Here is an 18,317-nt window from a genome sequence, read left to right on the forward strand (position 1 = left end):
TGTACAAGTGACACTTCCCTTGTACATTTGAACAGAGTTCTTAAAACATTCTGGCTCAGAAACACTGACTTTGGTTCCAGACTTAAACCTACAATATGCACAGAAAGAAGTCCAGGGTAAGAGAACCAAAAAGGCTTCCCTGTTCCCATGGCAACGTGAACCTCTACAGCTCCGCCCCACACTTCTACTCCACCCCTCTTTCCATCTCTAACTTGCAGACCATCCAAGCAGAACACCAGGGACTCAAAAACCACATTTAGACTCCCCTTGCTGTAAAGTATCTTTACACTTCTCTTAGATTGCCCCATGCTACTTGTCCCTAGAACACTTTAGAAACAATGGATTTTAATAGACAAGTCACCTAGTCATAAAAGTATTGTTAATAACGAGCGTGCAGCTCTATTTTCTAGAAGGCAGGGCAATCTTATAACATGTTAACACTCAAGCTTTTCACTTTGTGAGTCTCCTTGCAGAATGTATTCCATGAGCAACATGTGCCACGAACAAGAAGGCACTCATGAACATCAACTGTCAGAATCTAAAAAATTATGGAATATGTTTCCATGCTTTCATTAGAGAAACCTGCTAATTAAAATGTAATGCTGATTCGCAGTTTTTAAACTTTGTAAAATTTTGTACTTTTATTTTTAATAAAAATAAAAACATATTGAACTGAGAAGACAGCTGACTCCATAAAGTGATTGCCATTCAAATGAAACTAGAGTTTTATCCCCAAAGCCCACATCACGGAGCCACGTGTGGTGGTCCACACTTTTAGTTTTGGCACTGGGAGGGCACGAACAGGTGAATCTTTTGAGGCTGGCTGGCCAGCCAGTTTAGCTTATTTAGTGCCCAGATTGTATCTCAAAAGAACAAGACAGACAATGCCCGAGAAAGACAGCAAAGACCTGGCCTGCACACTACATTTGTCCCCTACCCCCACACAAATATACACACACATAAAAGTTATAAAACATATTAGTTTTATAATAACATGAACAAAACACGCAAATAGCTTCCCAAAACTATGAAGAGCTGTCATCCTTGTAGTTATGTTTGATTTAACTTAATTTCTTTGATTACTAATGTAGCTATTTTGGGTGGAGCTACAGGTTAGACCCTGGGATTCAAACATGCTAGGCAAGTTAAGTTCTCTACACTGAGACCAACCCCAGCCCGGGGCAGTTAAACATTTAAAGCACATTTTGTTACTGACTCTTTATGGTTTCGGACACTAGAACATTTCCCATTTTTCTCCCCTCTCACATTCGATGTTCCTTAAACTGGAAAACACCTAAAATATAGCCTCCATCAATTCTTTCAATTTTAAGACACTTAACAATTTATACGAAATTCTGAATTTCTGTAGATTATTACTGAAAATCCCTTGCCCTAGTTATGATTTCTGCTTGGATTTTTTTTTAAAAAAAATCAGTATTTGAAGTAAGAGCATTTTTGTGTATTTCACTTGTAAGACACACTGCCTTTGACCTCTTTATTGTACACATACCTATGGTGCTTCCTTGAGAATGACCAACATAATAGAGTTGTTCTTGGCCAGTTTTATTCAAAACGTAGTCAATTGAAGCAGGTAGGTCATATTTTGCCATCTCATCAAAACTATAATCCAAAAAACACAGGACTCTTTAATTGAAATAGCACACAAATATAGAACAGCACACAGACACTTAGCAAAAGATGTGTTAGCACACATTGAACATGGCTGAATAATTAATCCTATCTGAGTTCAGAACACTGACCAAGGACCAAGGAAGTCCCCAACATTCCCACCCAGTTGTACCCCCTGAAGGTAGCACCTCTAAGGTTTTACATTATTAGCTTGATTCACTGCACACAATGCCTGTAAATAGGATTCTGCCACAGATCTTCTTTCATTCCTGGCTTCCTCCGTTTGGTATGGGACTGTAGATGTTTATTCTCATCTTATTATGTGAATATGCCACACTTGATTAACTGAATTTGCTGCTGGTGTGCATTTGAGTATTCATTGTTATGAACAGTGTTATAATAAACATATTCTAATAACTGCTTTTTTGGTAAAAACTCTCACTCCTGGGATTCAAGACCAGGGTGACTCTAGTTTTATCAAAGAGAAGCAAACCTTTAACCATCTATGACACCAACATTCTTGAATATCTGGCACACTAGGATGTAGTCTTTTAACAAGATAGGGGTGTGTGTGTGTGTGTGTGTGTGTGTGTGTGTGTGTGTGTGTGTGTGTATTAGCATTCCTTCTAGACTCCACCCACCAGTTTCCTGGCAACAGCCTGGTAGGCCTGGCTTGCTATAAAAGGGGCTGTTTGGCCCCTCCTGCTCTCTCTGCCCTTTCTCTCTGACTTTCTTCTCTCCCTGACCACTTTCTCCCTCTCCTCTCACCCCTCTTTCTCCACAGGATGTTGTCTGGCCTCTCTTCTCTTTTTCTTTTTCTCTGTCCTTCTCTGCCTCTACTCCCTTCTCAAGTCCCCTTCCCATGTCCTAAATAAACTCTACTCTACACTATAGCCATACTTTCTGGTACCTTAGGGGGAAGGGATGTATGTATGTATCTGTGTGAACGTGTGTGTGAGACTACATGTGTGTATGTGTGTATGAGTATGTGAGTAAGTGTATATGTGTGTGAGCCTGTGTGTGTGAATATGTGTGTGTGTGTGTATTGTGTGAGTCTGTATGTGTGTGTGAATATGTGTTTGCATGAGTGTGTGAGCCCCTATGTGTGTGTGTGTGTGTGTGTGTGTGTGTGTGTGTGTGTGTAAGAGAGAGATGAGGGAAGTGACAATCCCAGTGTCAAAAAGCACTTAAAACACCCCAGGCTCTGTGGAGGGCCTCTTCCTTGAATCTTTTTACTTTAGAGCCCAGTGACATTATGAGCTAGGACTTTATCATCCCCAATTTACAGATGAGGAAACAAACACAGTTTATATCCTGTGTCAAGTGTCACACAACAATTCATTGGTGAGGCCAGAAGAAAAAGAGAGACAGAGAATAATAAAATGAATAAACATGTAACATGTGGGTGTTATTGGGGAGATGGGGAGATTGCCTGAGACTTAACCTAGCAGCCCACACCACATGCCAGGAATGTTAAGAATGCCTTAAGAATTCCTAACTGAATCTAATCACTTATGCAACCACTTATTTAAATTTATCTTCATGATTGTTTTTTAAATCCCTGACAAGCTTCACAACTTTTCAAAAGATATCAGCCCCCTTTTTATACAACTTAGGGTCACTCTTGAACCTTGAACGTCACCTGTCTGCCTTAAGGATGCTAAAGATACAGACACAAGTCATCATCAACTGTGATATACCTGAAGGCCCAGAATTCATCCTGAGAAACTGAAAGAGTCTTGTGCTTCCGAGACCAGGTGTTTCCTCTGCTATTTCCCATCCACACATCAAAGCCAGCATCCGCCAGGAGGAAGCCCAGGCTGTTGTTGTCAATGTTGGTGACCCAGTTACTAGAATCTGCCAGGAAACCATGCTGAAGATACACAACTGGCTTGGGACCTGAAAAACATTGATGTTTAGAAGCTGTTGGCTCCAACCTTCTCAGCAAATATGATGTTTTGCTAAACAGTCAACTGTTAAGAGGATCAAAGCCATTAGAGCAACAGAAGCAAATAAACATATGGAGCCAACAACTATGCATGCCTGTAAATGCTGAGGGCGTGTTTTTCTTAAACAGTGTTAACAATGCCGCACCAAAACTTCACTCTTCTGTTTTGCCTGCCTGGGAACAAAACATTGACTTAAGAATCAAATAAATAAATAAATAAATAAATAAATAAATAAATAAATGTAATAGTGGAACTTTAAAAGTATTTATATAATTCGATCACAATGATTCTGAACAAGATAAACTGAAAGGCACACACAGCAGTGAGATGGCTCTATGCACCTACAACAATGGCTGAACCCTAAACAGAGATAACAACAACTCCTGGCCACAGTGCACGCCAATGGGACTTCACCTCCAGTGATGGCAAAAACACTCACGAATGCTTGGTGCAGCTTTGGTAGTCATTGGTAACATGTGAGAAGAACTAAATATAGGCACTGGGTGACACTGACTTGTAAATATGTACACTGAGGGTGTTCATAAAATATAAGGCTAAGCATGTACAGGAACAGAAAACATATTTATATGTATATGTGTATGTATATGATGTATATGTACATGATGTATATGTATATGATGTATATGTATGTATATGCATATGTACACACACACACACATATATATATCTCCTCTATACATTGATGATGTTGATGTTTATAGTATATTTATTCATAACTGCCAAAATTTAGAAATCTTGGTTACTTAATCCTGCATCTGCTCGATTTTGATGTGACCCTAAATCTGTTATAAAAAGCAAAGTCCAATAAAAAAATCAGTAGCCCTCCTATATACAAATGATAAACAGGCTGAGAAAGAAATTAGGGAAACAACATCCTTTGCAATAGCCACAAACAATATAAAATTTCTTGGTGTAACTCTAACCAGGCAAGTGAAAGACTTGTATTGTAAGAACTTCAAATCTTTGGAGAAAAACAATTGTAGATCTCAGAAGATGGAAATATGTTCCATGCTCATGGATTGGTAGGATTAACATAGTAAAAATGGCCATCCTACCAAAAGCAATCAACAGAAAGTTTCCACCAACATCCCAGCACAATTCTTCACAGACTTTGAAAGAACAATACTCAGTTTCATATGGAAAAACAAAAAATACAGAATACCTAAAACAATCCTGTGCAATAAAAACTTCTGGAGCTATCATCATCCATGACCTTAGGCTACACCACAAAGAAATAATAATAAAAACCATATAATACTGGCATAAAAACAGACAGGTTGATTAATGGAATCAAATCGAAGACCCAGAAGTAAACCCATACACCTATGAACACTTGATTTTCGACAAAGAAGTCAAAACTTCAATGGAGAAAACTACAATGGAGAAAAGAAAGCATCTTCAAGAAATGGTGCTGGTCTAATTGGATTAGACGTCTGCATGTAGAAGAATGCAAACAGACCCATATTTATCAGCCCACACAAAACTCAAGTCTAAGCCAGCAACAACAACGAAAACAAAGACACTCAGATACACTAAATCTGACAGAAAATGAAGTGGGGAACAGCCTTGAACACGCTAGCATAAGAGACATCTTTCTGAACAGAACACCAATAGTTCCGATACTAAGATCAACACTGATGAATGGGACCTCATGAAACTAAAAAGCTTCTGAAAATAAACATGGCAAAACAGCAGCCTAAAGAATGGGAAAAAAATCTTCACCAACCCCACATCAGAAAGAGGGCTGATATCCAAATATATAAAGAACGCAAGAAACTAGACATCCACAAACCAAATAACCCAATTAAAAAATAGTGTACAGAACTAAACAGATTTCTCAACAGAGAAACCTCTAATGGCTAAGAAGCATTTGAAGAAATGTTCAACAATCTTAATCATCAGGAAAATATAAATCTAAACAAGGTTTTGATTCCATCTTATACCCAGAGTGGCTAAGATTGAAAACTCAAGCAACAGCGCATGCTGACGAGGATGTGGAGCAAGGGGAACACTCCTCCATGGCTTGTGGGAGTGAAAATTGTACAACCATTTGAGGACACTTGAATCTCACTCAGAAAGGGGAATAGATTAGGTGTCCACTGGAGATGGAGGGAGGAAGGGGACTGGGAGAAGGAGGAGTAGGGATAGGAACAGAGGAGAAAAGGTGGAGGGGAGGATAGAGGGAGAGCATGCTAGGAGAGACAACTGGATTGTGGTGGGAGCATCTCGGGATGAGCTAGAAACCTAGGATGATGAAAACTCCCAGGAATCTATGAGGGTGACCTAGCTAAGACTCCCACAAATGGAGGATATGAACCAGCCATCTCCTGCAACCAGGAAAGACTTCCAATGAAGGGATCAGGACACCAACCCAGCCACAAAACCTTAGACACACAATTTATTCTGCCTAAACAATATTCAGGGGTTAAAAATTGGAGCAGAATTTGAGGGAAGGACCAACTAATGACTGTCCCAGCTTGAGACCCATGCCATGGGGTCCCACTCCGTACACTATTAAAGATAAGGGGATCCACAGTCAAATGTTAAGCAGAGTTTGAGGAACCCTGTGGAAGAAGGGGAGGGAGGATTGAAGAAGCCAGAGGGGTCAAGGACACAAGAAAACCTACAGAATCAACTAACCTGGGGGCTCACAGAGACTGAACTGATAACCAGAGAGCATGCACAGGACTGACCTAGGCACTCTGCACATGTATAACAATTTTGCAGCTGGGTCTTCATGAAGGACTCCAAAAGTGGGAGCAGGGGCTGTCTCTGAGTACATTCTCTGCCTTTGGATCCCTTCCCCTAACTGTCCTGCCTTGTCAAACCTCAATAGAGGAAAAGACACCTAGTCTTACTTGATATTCCAAGGCTGGTTGATATCTGTGGGAAACCTCTCTTCTACTGAGAAGTAGGGGAGGAAGGCTATGTGGGGGGAAGGGAGGAGGACAGGAAGGACCGAAAAGAGAGGAGGGAGGGGGAGACATGATTGGGATGTAAAGTAAGTAAATGACTTAATAAAGATTAATAGTTATACAATAGCCTTACTGAAGACATGAATTTGAGATGAAGATCAGAAAGGGAATGCAGAAACTGTGGGGTGGGGAAGGGCAGGTACGAGAAACGTATATTGTGCTCATATATTAAATCCTCAAAAACTATTTTGAAATTGTTAAGTAACACACACACACACACACACACACACACACACACACACGAATTCTAAATGTATATATAAATTTAATCTTCTAATCACCTCTTCCTGAGACAGTTAAACTGCAAAAACACCACAAAGACATGAACGTACAATCCACCCCACTCCACCCCACTACCAAGAACAAACAATCCTACCCTCCAGAGGCCTACAGGGGTGAGGCCCTGCAACCATTCATCAACCAAACCCTCACTCAGCACTGACTATGTGACAGGTCCTTCTCAGTACTGGAGACAGAGCAAGAAACAAAAGCAAAAGAAAATACCACCTTGGAGAAATATGGAAAAGAGTCAACCCCGGGTCCCGGGTCCCGGGTCCCGGGTCCGCTGTATGGGCTTCTTTACTTTCTAGTGGTATTTTATGGCTACATCAGCAAGACTGTGCCATCTCTGCCTTCAATCAAGATTTTAGTTCATCTTGGGAAATATGAAAAATGATCACTAAAAGTTTGAAATTATAAATTCAGTATGACAATAATCACTAACATTCCCGCCTCTGGGAGCTAATGCATCATCAAGGACAACAACAGAAACAGACAACAACAAAAATGCCAAAACTCAAGTATCGGGTTTTTTTGTAATCAAGGACAAGCAAAATGACTTCACCCTGGTCAGCTAAACAGCAGCCTCGTGGCTGTTCACTGTAATGCAGCCTACCCACTGAGGTGAATTTCAGCTGAAGGTAGGCCTGACAGCGACTGTGGTTCATAAGAGGAAGACGACTTGGTGAGTGGGAAATTCCTCCTACCTCCTGAGACACGAGTATGCACAGGAAGCTACTTCACTCCAAAGAGTCATGGGGAACCAGCCCGGGGAAGTGATCAAACCAAGGGGCAAGGACGAAGAAGGCCAAAGTTGAGCGTTGTCAGCGTGACACAGAGCTCAGTTGTCACCAGTCATAAAGTCTCAAAGGATTTGATTCAACTTCATAATTGGTGGCCAGGGCCAGTGATCTTAGACTACCCAAGGGGCCTTGCAGTTCCCGGGGAAAGTTGACACACTAGCACAATGGATCCACCTGGGAGATTAGCTTAAAATGGCAGACTTCTTGGCCTGACCCAGGAATTTTAAGGTCCTCCTCAACCTGACATCTTAAGCTCCTTGCTAGTTTGGGAAGAGCCTGCTTCTCCCATAAAAGGATTTGTATCCTGCAATAGCAGATTCTAAACAAAACGGTAAGAGGGGCCTTGTATGTAGTATATATCCATTCCCATGGGCCACCACTGGGTAGTACAAAGCTCAAGCTGCCCCTCAGCCTACATCTCCGTGAATGGGCCACATAATGCACCAAGTTCAGCAGAGCTCATCCACCAGCAAAGTGGGACTTCTGCTCTGGACAAACTCAACGTCCAAGCAGACTATTTCCAAAGTAGCTATGTACTGAAATAACACAGAGTGATTGTGAAACAGACAATGTTACTGGCTCTGGCTTCGGCTGGAGAATGAGGAACTTCGGACACAGAGCCTGGCCTGGAAGCTCTTGTTTTTGAAGCTCCCTTGGCTATTCCAAACCAGCCCATCAGAGGTATATTCAAACCTACTTAAACATAGTTACAGCCAGATACTGGGCCTGCAAGCTGGGTCAGGAGAGAATGAGTTGCCTAAAATGCCCTGGAAGAAGCCATATCCCCCCAACAAGCATCCAAGGGAGATCCTAAGGGTCTCCTCAAGAATTCCTAAGAGTGGATTGGGGGTTGGTAGCAAAGCCTGCCATTGGGTTTCAGTTATCCAAAGTGATGGTTCTTAAGTAAGTTTTTATAGTCTAATTCTAGTTTGAAGATTTGCCCTTAAAAATTAATTCAAATACTATTAATTAATTTAAAATACTATAAATTAAAACTTAAATTCAAATACTATTGATTTCAAATACTATTGATTTTAGTGCCTTTCTCTTGTATTGACAAAATACCTAAAAATGCCTAATTTATTTTTTAAAAAAGCAAGCAAACAAACAAAGATTTAAATTTCCAAATTCAAGGCTCAGAAGTCCGAAGCTAGGGAGCCTGGATCCCTTGAGAACTGTTTAACTTCATTATCCCATGTCAGCAGGTAGGAGGGTGAAAATGCACATGCCAAAGGGAGAGGTGGGGTGCAGCCTATCTGGAGGAAGAAATAAGGTGGAGGGGTTTAAGTCCAACGTGTAAATCCAGGAGACTAAATTGAATCCAATATTTAAGTTACCAGATAGTTTTCTGACTTTATCAGGGACAATATTGCAAACCCAATGGTTAACAAAAAGGGCTGAATGGGTGGAAACTTAAACCCAAGATATAGAAACCGTGCCTGTATGTCACCCCAGGCATTCTACCGTGGGAAAACTACTTAACCGCCATAACCTTGTTATCCTCATTTGACCAACAGGCTAATCAGAGTCCTAATGATTCATCTGATGATTCATACTTGGGGGACACTTGTCTTATCTGGAGAAAGCAACTGGAAAGTCATCCGGCCTTTGTCAGAGTCCAGGCCATGACATTTCCACTTCGAAGTCTACCTGTATGAAAAGGGGTGGCCTGCACTACAGGAGCAAGCACATGGCCCTGCATCACCAGGTGCCATCACTAGCACAGTGCAGCTCTTCACACCTCTAGTGACTGTCACTTGGATTGTTTAAGCTGCACGAAGGCAGCAACATGACCCACATCATTCACTGCAGGGCCAGTAGCAGCTAAAGTTGAATCTGGCACGGGGTGCACACTGGGTAAGGTGCCTCACTGTACAGGGTAAGGCATCGCAAAGACCTTACAGCAAGGGTGGGGCAGATATTATTATTATTCTCAAGTAAAGAATGAAGAAACAAACCCAGAGGGGTTAAATAAACTGCCACGGTCACACGCAAGCCTGAGGCTAGTGCTGTTGGTACAATCACACTAGTTGTGGCATCTAGCTGTACTCTCCATAGTAAAGCCAGATTTTGCCCTTGGCTGTCTCAGATCGTGGAAGATAGGGAAGCCTTAACCCAAATGTGACTTAGAACACGACGAAGAACATTTTGGAATCTCAATGCGTTGCTCAGTTCCGAGAGGGCTACGGAGTACTTGGGGATAGGCCACGTCCTTGGGGTGCAACATTTTCAAAGCAAATGAGTCAGCCACATAACTAACATCAAAGCAACTGAAGCCAAAAAGACTTTGGCCTCCACGGGGCTCCATCATCACTGACTGGGTCCTGTGGGGAAGGCAGTAAGTACACTTGTTATCAACCATTTCAGTTAGTGTTGACTTAACCACTGTGAACCAAACACACAGAGAGTTCAGAAGATATACCTCCAGGCACCTGATGTGTTCTAAGTGCAATAGTCTTTATGGATGTAATGGATGAAGATATACACATTCCTTAATAATCTGTCCTGGCTGTACTTTTTCAAACCAGTGCTGAAAGCAGACACTTGTACTCATGGCTATTGGAGACTATGCTTGCAATTTTCCAATTAAAATACATTGTGTGTGTGTGTGTGTGTGTGTGTGTGTGTGTGTGTGTGTGTGTACATCCTTGTGTATACCAAGAGAGACATTAGATATTTTCCCAGAGACAATACACTTAGCAGCAGTTGGCCAAGAAGGAAGGGGTGTGAGGCAAGGGAAGGGACAGGCGGAACAGTATATGCTCCCATGTTACACTTCTCCTTTGCACCAACCTCAACCAGATTTGGACAAACAGACCGTACAGCTAGCTGGACTTCTGTTGCTTAGTTTAAAAGATTGAAATGCAATCCCCTACCCAATGCACCATCAGAAGCCCAGAAAGCCTGGGGATGGGCTCCGCCCAGTGCCTCTGGCACAGGGAATTACATGTCAGATTATGAACCCATACTAAAGCTACATTTATCAAATAAATAAAGCCAGAAACTCACAAATGGTTTCTTTCAAAAGGAGGATTTCTCTACAGAAAGAAAGACCTAACGAAATCAAAACAACAGCCTGGAGTTTTTCCTTTAGAAGACAACTCAGAAGCCACGTTGAAAACTTTCACAGATGACTCAAATGGCTCAGCTGGCAACTCTTGGGAAGTCTGCACCTCAGTCACACTTGAGAAGTCTGCTTCCTCATGTTGCATGCAGTTGTTTCCAGTCTTTACGGCCCAGAATGCAATCTCACACGTCAGGTCATCAGATGCAGAATTGTTCAGATACAAACAAGGTATTTGATTTCCCAGTTAGGCAACAGTAACTGGCTCAATTCCCAGTTAGACAATTAGTAAGCCAATCTGCCTTGTATTTTTTTTAATGCTCGCACAAGCAGTATTTCTTTGTTTTAGCTAAATAAACTCTATGCTATGGTTACCGTGGGATCAACTTGCTCAATACTTATTATATAAGGACATGTTCTGAATTCAAGGAATACTATCTCTGCAGTCAAAATGCCCAAGTAACTGCCCTTTGCCTTGGCCATCTCAAGCAGGAAATGACTGTATTGATCTCGAACACGAAGATGTAGATACCCAGAAATCTGCCAGAAATGTTATAAAGGTGCAAGCTTCTCAAATCCTTGGTCCAAGCAGGAAATGAGAACCTTGTGATATTAACACTCATCCTTAAGGCTGAGCAGATAAAAATAAAACCACTTCTCTATAAATGATTCATTGACCAATCTCTGTGTTTCAGTTCCCCTAAGCACTTAGCAAATACAGTGGCAGTTTGGCATGGGGTGAGAATGATTGCTTAAAAGTGGGAAGATGGCTGAGTGGGAAAAGACTAATTTCTCTGAAAGTATGAGGATTTGAGTTCAAATCCCCCACCAACCACATTTTAAAACAAAAAAACAACAACAACAACAAAAAACCCTAACATGGTGTGAGATGGAGACAGAAGAATTGTTGGGACTTGCTGGCTACCAGACAAGCCCCAAGATCAGTAAGAGACCTTGTCTCAAAGGAATAGGATGGAGAATGACAGAGAAGAAAATCTAATGTCTCCCCTGGCATACAAGAGAGAGAGAGAGAGAGAGAGAGAGAGAGAGAGAGAGAGAGAGAGAGAGAGAGAGAGAGAGAGAGACTGAGACTGTATTTTAAGTAGAAAATTGCACGCATAGTCTTTAATAGCCATAAGTACAAATGTCTGCTCTTTTGGATGGGGTGAAACACACACACAGCCAGGACAGACTGTTAAGGGATGTATGCATCTACATCATTACATCCATAAAGATTGTTTCCTCACAAAATCACATAATAGCTGAGATTTAAGCTACTTTCTCTGCAAAACGAGACAGAGAGGTTGGAAAAGGAGGCAGCGGGCAGCGGGCAGCGGGCAGCGGGCAGCGGGCAGCGGGCAGCAGAACTTACAGGACTCAGGCAGAGCAGACACTTGGCTCCACCCTGTGTTCACACAGAACCTTTGACACCCACATGAAGCTAATCATGCTGTCTCAAGAGCCCACTCACCATTTCTTTATAACCCATTGCCCTCCCTGAGAATGTCACCCCAATAAATAAGTGACATTTTAATGTATCTTATAGTTACTTATAAAGACTGCAGCTACAGAGCATTACTTTCTATATGTTAAAAGCATTCATTTCACAAAGTAATACTAAATTTCCACAGACCTGCTTTGTGATTCTTTTTCTGTTATATGGGGAGCCCCCCCCCAAACCCTGCAAAGTGATTCACTCAAGATTCCCTCAGCTTCTGCGCTGTCTCCGGTGCCTTAATGAATAGCATCATGATTGTAAGGGGAAGAAGTGTGGTGGTCAGAGCAGGGAGACCGGTGTTAATGAGGGATAGAGTATGTAGACTGGAAATCAAGAACAATTCTGCCAGGGCTGTGAATGTAGCTCTGCAGCAGTGCATGCATGAGGACCTGGGTTCAATCCCCAGCACTGCCAAACAAAAGGAAAATGACTTAGCAGCTTCTAGTCTAGGTCACTGAAAGGGTGATGTGCTATTAATAGACAGCCAGAAGGGAAGTGGCATTCACAAGATTGGCATTTTTGGGTTTTTTTTTTTTTTTTTTTTTTTTTTTTTGGTTTTCAGCAAGGCAGATTCACAGCACTGACCACAGTGCTCCTGATGACCTGAATAGACAAAATAAAGAATTTCTGGGCTTGGACCACGGAGAGGGAACTGTAGGGAAAGCATCTGTACAAATCGTAGAAAAATCACAACTCCTTTAGAGAACTGAGTCACAAAATTACTTGAAAAGCCCCCTTGGAGGCTGCCTTGTAAACACACCAGATCACCAACCTCCCCAAGGGTGGGTGGGGGCTCCTCAGAATGATAAAGGGAAGTTAGGATCTAAAGCTAAACACAGACTTGACCCAGAGCACTCTGCAGCTGTGTTCTGCACTCTGAAGACAAGACCACCTCTCCAGCAGCCTACAAGGGGTCCATCTCTGTCTCCAAGAATTGCTGTCTCTTTGAGGTGGCACTTATTCCTCCCTTCACAAGAAAACACCTCCACTGGCCACAGAGTGATGTGTGTGCACAAGACAAGAAGGAACCCTGCATGCTTTAACTGCAGTGTGGAGACAGAAGCCTGGGGGGTGCGGGGGTGAATGAAGTACATTCTCTCAGCATGGTTTTACCTGGGACTTTAAAAAAAAAAATGGCGTGTAGTAGTAATTATTACTTAACTAAGAACTTTATAGGAATACTCGTTTGTCTTTAGATAGAATTTAAAACCTGATGTTGTTATAGGTTTGATTAGAGGAAAAAAAGGGAAGGAAGGAAACTAAGATCATATGCTCACTCTTGCATAAAATATATACTTTATGTGTTTGAGAGCAGAAAAAAAACAGATAAATGCAAGTCATCATTCAATCATTTTGTAAAAGATTCACAGGGGGAAATGATAGTATAGAGTAGTATAGAGCTATAAACCCTAAAACAGAAATCCCAAATGAATTTGGAAAAGAACACTGCCATAGCCACCTAAGCATTATTTACTTTGTGTCTTGTGATGGAGGCAGAAAAAAACAGGCATCTCACACGATGTAAAGAGAATCGTATGGCAGACGTTTATGCAAAGCTCACAGATTTATAGTTCACTCTGAATAACCACTTGAGAAACATGTGAGGTAAAGAATACTCTTCTGCCTGGTTACAACCCTAACAGAAGAGAAAGGTAGACCTCATTTTTCAGAAAAACAGTAGGCTACACCTTGAGAGATGGCTAAAGGCAAACCCATTACTATCTTATCAGGATATATACCTCTTTAGTTTGCCTAGAAAGCCCATCACCCACATCAGGACCACAGTTTTGCTTGAGTTATAAGTTGGTCAAAAAATATAACTATATACCCAGGTACAAATTTTTAAAGTAAATTTATAAGAATTTTTTCTATACGCCTACTGAAAGTCGCTATCAATACATGCACACATAGAAACCATTTTCTAAATTGTTATATATCATTTATTATTATTCCTATGTATTTCTATGTACTATTTACTAACTTGCACAATATGTAGGTGTATTTTTGCTGTTGTTGACATATTTGTTAGCCGAAAATTCAGATTAGCACAAAAGTTCATTAGTAGGCACTTTGTTAAACAAACCATTACACAAATATGCAATGGAATGCTATATATCTTCAAATAAGTGCACTAAGGATTACTGGGAAGATCTCTGTGATAGTAAATAAACGACTTTTTGCAAGTTGGCTGATAGCAAATAAATAATTCAAAGAATAAAACACTATGTCCTTTATGGCATCCTTTGAAATTACAAGTTGGCAACAGAAAAATAATCCATATTTGTTTCTAATGAGCGTCTGGAAGGTACAAAGATTTTAAATGAAGATATTATACAAGAACACGTTGAAAACTGGACAGTAAGATAGAAAAAGAAGTATTTACTGTTTATCTTTCTGGTCATTTTTTTGATAATTTTTAAATTGCAAAAGCCAACTGTTTAATGCTCACAACAATCCATTAGATGAAATACTTCCTTAAGAAACAAAGGGGACATTTTTAAACTGTAAATGGAATTTGACCTGAGATCCCAGTAGAAACGATGAAATTAGTTAAGCCAGCCTTGCTTAGCTGGTACTCTGGCCTCCAGCCATCCTGTGGTAACCCTGTCAAGTGAAGTCTGTATTCGGTCACCAACTCAGACAAAGCAGTGACTTCCAAAAGCTGTTACACCTTGCCACAGAAAACACCCATACCTTTGTCAAAATGGTTCTTCCGCCCATGAGGGATTCGGTGAATAGCCAGAATAAAGCCATCTCTTGTCTGGACTGAGTGTTCCTCACCGACATATCCCCAGTGCATGATTATCTCAGTCTACGGAGAAAAAGGACAATGGGTATGCTATGGACCGTGATTCTTCCATCTCCAAAAATGTCAGGCCAAGAAGAAAACAAATGCAGTCAGTCAGTCTCAGTCTCAGTCTCAGTCTCAGTCTCAGTCTCAGTCTCAGTCTCAGTCTCAGTCTCAGTCTCAGTCTCTGTCTCTGTCTCTGTCTCTCTCTCTCTCTCTCTCTCTCTCTCTCTCTCTCTCTCTCTCTCTCTCTCTCCTTTTTAAGGGACTTAACTTTGCTCAATCTAGTAACCGGAGATCCCATGTAAAGACCCAGTCATTTGTATTCATGGACTCATGGGCATTTCATCACTCCCCACGATCTGCACCCGGTGTGTCAACTGTGGGTCCTTATTGCTTCCCATCATGCCAACCAGGCACAAAGAGAGACTTCTTTTCTAAATACTCCAGCTAACATTTTTCATGTTCTAAAGTTCCTGACCTCGGCAATAAGGCTAAACAAATGTCATCTGAAGGACACGAAACTGATGGAAGACAAAGCTGAAAACTGGGAAACCGCCATTAAATGTACCTCCCCACAAGGAAAGCGCCATGGTGCAAGTGTGGCGGAGTCCCCAGTGGGCAGGCATAGTCAAATGTATGGAAGATCAAAGTGTCCACTATCCTCTCTGCCATAAATACCTGAAAGACTAGAATTTCATTAGTCCCTTAGGAAGGAACTGTTAAGGGGGTGGAGGCGGGGCTTGTGTCATGCCATACTTTCCTATCTAGGAACTTGTTTGTCTCCGCAGTCACCCTTTTCTTCGGCTGGGTCAATCCATCGTTTTAAAGCTGCTGTGTCATTAATAATCTATATTTTCTTTCTGTTGTATTCTTACATGTGGTTTTACTCAGATTTCACTGTTTACTTAAGATTCATAATTTTGAAATGTTTTCATCAATTCAAGTGGGGTTTTGGGGTTCGTTTTTTGTTTTTGTTTGTTTTTAGCTTGGAGTTTTCTAATGGTTCCTTCTAATATTTTCACAACTGTACTGAGTTGTGTTCCGTGGACATTCTTAATCACAGCTCAGGCTCTGCACTCACAAAGGCAGTCTCGGAAACGACTTACACAGTTTGATCAGTTTTAAAGTGTGTTTTAAATGGTTTAAAAATAAAATTACTAAAGAGAAAACATTATTTAGCATAGGCTGTGCATCTCCTTCAGCAGCCCAATGTCTGGTTTTGTAAGCAGTATCCAGTGGGAAAAGTATAGCAAACAGCGTCTACAATTCAGGAAAAATGAAAAGCATGAGGGGCCGTAAAGAGCTTAGGGTTATAACATCATGACCCTGTTTAAGAAAATGGCACATGTCATCACTGCATTTTAAAAGCATATGACCTTTAGAAACTCACCACGTTCATGTTTACTTCAGGGTCCAAAGCTGATACTGTGCTCGTGGACCCCCAGGAAAGCAGGATCCCAATGACGAAACGGACCACCAGGCCCTGGAGTTGCATGTTTCTTCTGTTTAATGTAGCCAGCTGAATATTACCACACAAGCATGTCTCAACAGACCACGGGTTTCTTTAAAAGTCTTGAACCAAATTTAAGATAAATAAAATCCCACAGGGAAGACAGATGTGAACTGAATGACTCCAGCAGTCTCTGGCAATGGAAAACATCAATTTGTTTTAACTAAGAGGCCTCTAGAACCACCAACCCCAGGTAACACACATGGCCTTGTACACTCATGCACCACCTCCTCACAAAGTGAAACAAACTATTTCTAAGAGCAGCAGCATGCAGAGGAACTCAGGAGAAGGCAAAGGAAGAGCCCTAGAATTCCCCCACCCTTTCTGCCCTGCATCAGATTTAAATATAGTTTTTAAGTTCAGCCTACATTTGCTCTTACCTACAGCTATATAGGAAATTTGTTCTTTCCGGAAATTGTATGTCAGGATTCAAAACTGTCACTCAAGATAATGAAAATGAAGGGAAAGAAAAGAGAAACTCTCTGTCAACAAAGATTATTACCCCTGCTGATGGCTCGAAATTACAGTGTAGCAAAGTGCTGGAGACGCTCAGAGTGAGGAGAAACAAGTCTCCAACAGTGCTCAGACTAAGGTTAGAATGAGTGTTAGGGATGTAATCCAGGCCTTTTAAAAATGCTTATGATCATTTTTAAAACACAGGTGCACATATCCCTAAAGACTTGTACTTAAATTACAGCAGCTTTGTATATAATGACCAAAAGTGGATGGGGGGGGGGGGGTAAGCCAAATAAGTGACTAGTTAGCAAAATTGTATGTATACACACTTCACCAAAATACACACAATATGGACAAATCTCAAAATAATTATGTACATGAAATAAGCTGGAGGGGAAAGAGAAGAGAGGGAAGGAATTGTTCCGCTGTATATAAAACTTGGAGCAAATGTAACCTAATTTATACTGGCAGAAAACAGATTAATGTCTGGGGAGTAAAAAAAGGAGAGGAAAATCCCAAGAGCATGCGCAGGGACTCTTCAAGGTGCTATGGATGCTCGTACTTCTGACTATACTCATTTCCTGCTATTTGTCCATGTCAAAACTTAGACGTTCCCACAGTGTGTCCTGCTAGTCACCGTTGATATCTCAACACTGTTGCTTGAAAATAGTAAATAAATGAGGACTCTCTTAAACTAAGCACTCCACATTTCATAGGAAATTGGCTGTCAGGAAACTGCAATTTCTTCTGAAGTTATTTTTTTTTCCCAGCATTTCAGACAGGGGAGGATAATCTCTGGAGTTTGTCCTGGTCACGAATGCTTTTAGTTCCCAGCATAGTTTTATGTAGCACAGCCTAAGGCTGCCTTTTAACTTCAGGTCACTGTCCCAGAGGCCCTTCAGTGCTAGAGAACAAGAGAAAGCAAACTGAAAAGCGGGAGAGTGTTTAAAAAAAACAAAACCAAACAAAAAGTAGATCGATAAATAAAGGTTCTCAGCGCAACTTAAAATAAGCACGTTTATTTTTGGTGGAAGCCGTTTTTACAGAACCTGATACAGTCTCCGAAAAGCATTCACACCGAGGGGTGACTGGAGAAGGTACTCGCACAGACGGTCACCCATTAGACTCCCTTCCAATCCAGCGCTGGTGCTCAATAAACCTAACAAGCAATTCTTACAGAAGTTGTCTGATAAAGAAAGCTCTGAGCGGGGTTCAGTGTGCTAGTATCGGTGCTTACAAACACCTTTATTACAATTCTTATGGCTTTGCAACATTATCTGTCTGCCTTCATTTCACAGGAGAAAGAAAGTAGGGGTGGGGGCAGAGCTGAAGTCTGATTCAA

The 18,317-nt window shown here is 41.3% G+C and overlaps 1 protein-coding gene across 2 annotated transcripts in view; it reads right to left on the minus strand.

Annotated features, from left to right (window-relative positions):
• Lipa (lipase A, lysosomal acid type) overlaps positions 1 to 18,317 on the minus strand; it is a 31,512-nt gene that overhangs the window by 12,368 nt on the left and 827 nt on the right. For both annotated transcript variants that reach the window (XM_034514753.2, XM_034514760.2), the window contains exons 2-5: positions 16,400 to 16,652; positions 14,913 to 15,030; positions 3,330 to 3,528; positions 1,511 to 1,620 (exon numbers count right to left, since the gene is read on the minus strand). In XM_034514753.2, the coding sequence (XP_034370644.1) occupies positions 1,511 to 1,620; positions 3,330 to 3,528; positions 14,913 to 15,030; positions 16,400 to 16,504 (532 nt within the window). In that variant the 5' untranslated portion in view covers positions 16,505 to 16,652. The remainder of the gene's footprint in view (positions 1 to 1,510; positions 1,621 to 3,329; positions 3,529 to 14,912; positions 15,031 to 16,399; positions 16,653 to 18,317) is intronic.

Source organism: Arvicanthis niloticus, chromosome 1 (assembly GCF_011762505.2).
Source record: "Arvicanthis niloticus isolate mArvNil1 chromosome 1, mArvNil1.pat.X, whole genome shotgun sequence".
NCBI lineage: Eukaryota > Metazoa > Chordata > Mammalia > Rodentia > Muridae > Arvicanthis > Arvicanthis niloticus.